This window comes from Dendroctonus ponderosae, unplaced genomic scaffold (assembly GCF_020466585.1).
Source record: "Dendroctonus ponderosae isolate FM_Combo_2020 unplaced genomic scaffold, Dpon_F_20191213v2 Dpon_F_20191213_12, whole genome shotgun sequence".
Classification (NCBI taxonomy): domain Eukaryota; kingdom Metazoa; phylum Arthropoda; class Insecta; order Coleoptera; family Curculionidae; genus Dendroctonus; species Dendroctonus ponderosae.
The window spans coordinates 486,674-491,943 of NW_026017316.1; the positions used below are offsets into that span (position 1 = coordinate 486,674).

At 43.9% G+C, this 5,270-nt stretch overlaps 2 protein-coding genes across 2 annotated transcripts in view; one reads left to right on the top strand and one right to left on the bottom strand.

Moving 5' to 3' along the window:
- Nucleotides 1-5,270, bottom strand: part of LOC109539321 (activated Cdc42 kinase Ack) — a gene marked incomplete in the record, with an annotated part of 24,245 nt that overhangs the window by 11,793 nt on the left and 7,182 nt on the right. Inside the window, 4 exon segments of the mRNA XM_048662843.1 lie at nt 230-468; nt 526-786; nt 843-1,250; nt 1,308-1,532. Of these exon segments, the coding sequence (XP_048518800.1) occupies nt 230-468; nt 526-786; nt 843-1,250; nt 1,308-1,532 (1,133 nt within the window).
- The window catches only part of LOC125503076, a 28,249-nt gene that overhangs the window by 2,865 nt on the left and 20,114 nt on the right, over nt 1-5,270 (top strand). The window lies entirely within an intron of this gene.

Sequence of the window (5,270 nt, forward strand, 5' to 3'; positions counted from 1 at the left end):
AATTTTGATCACAAATTTGGATTTTGCAGTCAATTTCACCACAAAACGAGTACCTTGATGGGTGGTTTTCCAAAAAAAAAAAAACTTCAGAAAATTTGTTTAGTTTTAACCTCAAAAACGGGGTTTTCTGTGATGATTATCGAGCGGGCAGTGCAAAATGACGCAACTGTTGGCTCCACCCCCTCAGTAGCGCACGCCCACTAATACAAATCAAAACAATCGCCCTTACTTGGCCCTGTTGGATCTTGCGCTGAATCTGCTGCATGCTGATTGGCTGGCCCAGGAGCGCCGGCTTGGTGGGGGCGGGCCGATGCGGGCGCAGCTCCTCCTCCGGCACCTGACTGTACACATTGTCGGGTATCTCCTGATAGAGGGCGGCGCCCCCGTCGCTGTAGAGCCGCCCAGGGGCGGCCTCATGCTGCGCGTAGCTCTGTTCGATTGGCTGCGCATTGTTGTACAGGTTGCAGGCTGGCGGTAAGAGCAGAGCCAATAGAGGCGCGCTAATCTAGAGCGTGGACGACTTACCTTTGGGGTCGCCAAACTCGCTTACCGATTGGTAAACCGAGTCGTAGCGCCGGTTGCTCTTAAACTCGCCAAATTCCGAATTCACCACGTAGATTTCGTTGCGTTTGGCCGGTTCCGCCACACTGTTCGAATCGAACCAGATCTTGTTCACGATCGCTTTGGTGTCGGCCTGATGATGGCGCGCCGAATTGTTGTCCGAAACTTTCGCGTACAGGTCGCTGCTGCCCTTGGCGTAGAGGTTCGTCAGGTTCGCGTAGGAACCTGCAAAATTGGGCGGATTGCTTTTCCTGCGGACGATTTGCATCGGTCGAGCTCACTTTCGTTGACTCGCTTCACCTCGGGCGCGGTTGCCACCGTTTCCAGATTGTCCAGGAACGCCCTGTCCAGACCGGGAGTGGGGGCGGCGTCCTCGAACCTGATCAGCGCCAGATTGTTGGCGACCACGCCCACATCGGGGGCGGGGCCCTGCGCGGGCAACGCCCCCGCAGTGGTGGAGGGCGGCAAGTTCACGCCCCTATTGGCAATGTCGCTCATCACGTGGTTCTTGGGGGCGCCGTACTGCTGGATTTTCTCCATGATTTCCCTTTCCAGGCTCAGACTGGGGGCGGCTATGCGTGAGTACAGAGGGCGGCTCGGGAGGACTGCGGATGTGTCAAACGGGTCGTCCAGGTTGCAGTAGGCGGGCGGGTGCTGGTAGGGTGGCGGAATGACGTCCGCCGCTGTCACTGTCAAAGAACAGTCATAAAAACGTCAACGTCAAAGAATGCATGGTTTTCAATTACCTTCAAAAGCGTCCTCTTGCGGCACATCGATGGGTTCGTCCAGTAAACTGATCGCATTGGCGAGTTCGGGGCGTCGTAAGACGAGATCGAGCTCAGGGGGCGCCACATCCACTAAAATGGGCTGCGGCGGGCGCAGCGGTCTCTCCTCAGTGCCGCCCTCCGGGTTCTTCAGCTTGCGGTAGCTGAACTGCCGCTCGGCGGACAAATGGCGCAGCGAACCGTTCACTGGATTTATTTATTTGAAAAAATTAGAACCCAAAAAAAGTTTTTTCCAAATTTCACCCATCGACATGGTACTCATTTTATGTTGAAATTGGCTCAAAAAGGCAAAAATGTCGTTAGAATTGCAATTTAGTTAACGGTTTTCCTGAAACCTCAAGATCTTGGTGCGGAAACGCAAGAAAAAGTTCCCCAATGCAGTTGGCTCGCTTGTCAATATTTTGAGTTCAATGCTGGTAACAGATTTGGCTATTTGAGACAATTTAAGCTGAAAATGAGTACCATGTCGATGGGTGAATTTTCCCAAAAAAAATCATTTTTGGGTTCCAATTTATTTTTTTTTTCGAAAAACCACCCATCTTCATGTGACTCATTTTCAGCTAAAATTGTCTGAAAAAGCCAAATCTGTGACCGGAATTGACCTGCCACCACTTGCAATCGATTGGTTCCTGCTGTCCACATTTTTCAAAGCAAAATTCGCAGGTTTTCCGAAAACCGTTAAATTAATCGGAATTTTTCTGTCATTTTCGGCTTTTCCAGTCAATTCTAGCTGAAAACGAGTACCATGTCGATGGGCAAATTTTTGGAAACAAACTGCACTCTGGCAACATGGCACTTGACAAAACATTTTAGGCAAMATTTGYAAATCGCCTGCTTGATGGTCATTCTAARCCAATTCCGGTCGCAAATGTGACTTTTTGGGACAATTTCARTATAAAATGAGCTCATGTCGATGGGGTGATTCTCCAAAAAAAAAACACAAATATTTTCAATATCAGCTAATAATATACAGAAAAACTAGTGAAAATCTCTCAAGATGCGATTTTCCCATTATTKGCCTCAAAAAATATAAGAATCTCGAAAATTTTCACATTTAGGCAACAACTCGCTTGCTTGACGTCACGCTGGACGAATTTTAGCTGCAAATTTGCTTTCTGAGACAATTTCCTCATAAAATCACCTCCATATATCCGATGATGGGTAATTCTCAAAAAAATTTCGAAATCGTAACCAAAAAAAAAACTTTAGGCACTTAATGGCAGACTTTAGCATAAAATGAGCCCCATGTCGATGGGTGATTCTCCAAAATTGATTTTTTTTTTTAAAGAACCCCGTCGACATGGTACTCGTTTTATGTTGAAATTGACCGGAAAAGCCAAAAATGGCATCAGAACTGCAATCGGTTTGACGGTTTTCAAAAAACTTTAAGGTTAAAACCCTCTAGGTCCGATTTGGGCAATTCGCCTCCAAAAATATCAGGGCTCCACCCAAAATGTCTGGTGAAAATCTAGTTTTTTCCTATTTTGGCAACAAGGCAAGCGTTAATGTTCGTTCTGTACCCCATTTTGATGGGGTGATTCTCCAAAAAACGGCAATTCTAACCCATTTTTTTCCAAACCACTCATGAACATTGTGGCGGTTTCAGCTGAATTCGCCTCCAAAAAGCCCAATCTGGCAATTCACCCGATGATTTTCAAGAAATAACAAAAAATTCTTAACTTGGCGACTTTTGCGTCTCGCTTGAAAAACATCAAATTTTCCGGGTGGAGCACCAAAAATGTACGTGATAGGTTTGGCAACATGGCAAAAAAGTCAGAGTGGTTTGCTCCAAGGTCAACCAAAAGGAATTTCAATGGCAGATTTTAGCATAAAATGAGCCCCTTGTAGATGGGTGATTCTCCAAAATAATTTTTTTTTTTTTTAAAACACCGTCGACATGGTACTCGTTGTATGTTGAAATTGACCGAAAAAGCCAAAAATCGCATCAGAACACTAATCGGTTTGACAGTTTTCAAAAAAAATTAAGGAAAAACCTTCTAGGTTCGATTTGGGCAATTTGCTTCCAAAATTTCAGGGCTTCCACCGGAAATGTCTGGTAAAAATCTAGTTTTTTCGAATTTTGACAACAAGGCAAGTGTTTATGTTCGTTCTGTGCCCTCATTTTGATGGGGGTGATTCTCCAAAAAACGGCAATTCTAACCCATTTTTTTCCAAAGCACTCATGAACATTGTGGCGGTTTCAGCTGAAATCACCTCCAAAAAGCCCAATCTGGCAATTCACCCGATGATTTTCAAGAAATAACAAAAAATTCTTAAGTTGGCGATTTTCCCGTCTCGCGTGAAAAACATCAAATTTTCCGGGTGGAGCACCCATAATGTACGTGATAGGTTTGGCAACATGGCAAAAACGTCAGAGTGGTTCGCTCCAAGGTCAACCAAAAGGAATTTTAATGGCAGATTTTAGCATAAAATGAACCCCGTGCCGATGGGTGATTCTCCAAAATTATTTTTTTTTGAAAAAAACCCCGTCGACATCGCACTCGTTTTATGTTGAAATTGACCGGAAAAGCCAAAAATTGCATCAGAACTGCAATCAGTTTGACGGTTTTCAAAAAACTTTAAGGTTAAAACCCTCTTGGTCCGATTCGGGCAATTCGCTTCAAAAATATCAGGGCTTCCACCGAAAATGTCTGGTAAAAATCAAGTTTTTTCGTATTTTGGCAACAAGGCAAGCGTTTATGTTCGTTCTGTGCCCCCATTTTGATGGGGTGATTCTCCAAAAACCAGCAATTCTAACCCATTTTTTTCCAAACGACTCATAAACATTGTGGCGGTTTGAGCTGAAATCACCCCCAAAAAGCCCAATCTGGCAATTCACCCGATGATTTTCAAGAAATAACAAAAAAATTTTTAGTTGGCGATTTTCGCGTCTCGCTTGAAAAACATCAAATTTTCCGGGTGGAGCACACAAAATGTACGTGATAGGTTTGGCAACATGGCAAAAAACTCAGAGTGGTTCGCTCCAGGGTCATCCAAAAGGAATTTTAATGGCAGATTTTATCATAAAATGAGCCCCTTGTCGATGGGTGATTCTCCAAAATTGAATTTTTTTTTGAAAAAAACCCCGTCGACATGGTACTCGTTTTATGTTGAAATTGACCGGAAAAGCGAAAAATGGCATCAGAACTGCAATCGGTTTGACGGTTTTCAAAAAACTTTAAGGTAAAAACCCTCTAGGTCAGATTTGGGCAATTCGCTTCAAAAATATCAGGGCTTCCACCGAAAATGTCTGGTAAAAATCTGTTTTTTTCCTATTTTGGCAACAAGGCAAGCGTTTATGTTCGTTCTGTGCCCCCATTTTGATGGGGTGATTCTCCAAAAAACAGCAATTCTAACCCATTTTTTACCAAAACACTCATGGACATTGTGGCGGTTTCAGCTGAAACCGCCCCCAAAAAGCCCAATCTGGCAATTCACCCGATGATTTTCAAGAAATAACAAAAAATTCTTAAGTTGGCGATTTTCGCGTCTCGCGTAAAAAACTTCAAATTTTCCGGGTGGAGCACCCAAAATGTACGTGATAGGTTTGGCAACATGGCAAAAAAGTCAGAGCGGTTCGCTCCAAGGGCATCCAAAAGGAATTTTAATGGCAGATTTTAGCATAAAATGAGCCCCTTGTCGATGGGTGATTCTCCAAAATTAAATTTAAAAAAAAACCCCGTCGACATGGTACTCGTTTTATGGTGAAATTGACCGGAAAAGCCAAAAATGGCATCAGAACTGCAATCGGTTGGACGGTTTTCAAAAAACTTTAAGATAAAAACCCTCTAGGTCTGATTTGGGCAATTCGCTTCAAAAATATCAGGGTTTCCACCGGAAATGTCTGGTAAAAATCTAGTTTTTTCGTATTTCGGCAACAAGACAAGCCCCGTGTCGATGGGTGATTCTCCAAATTGTTTTTTT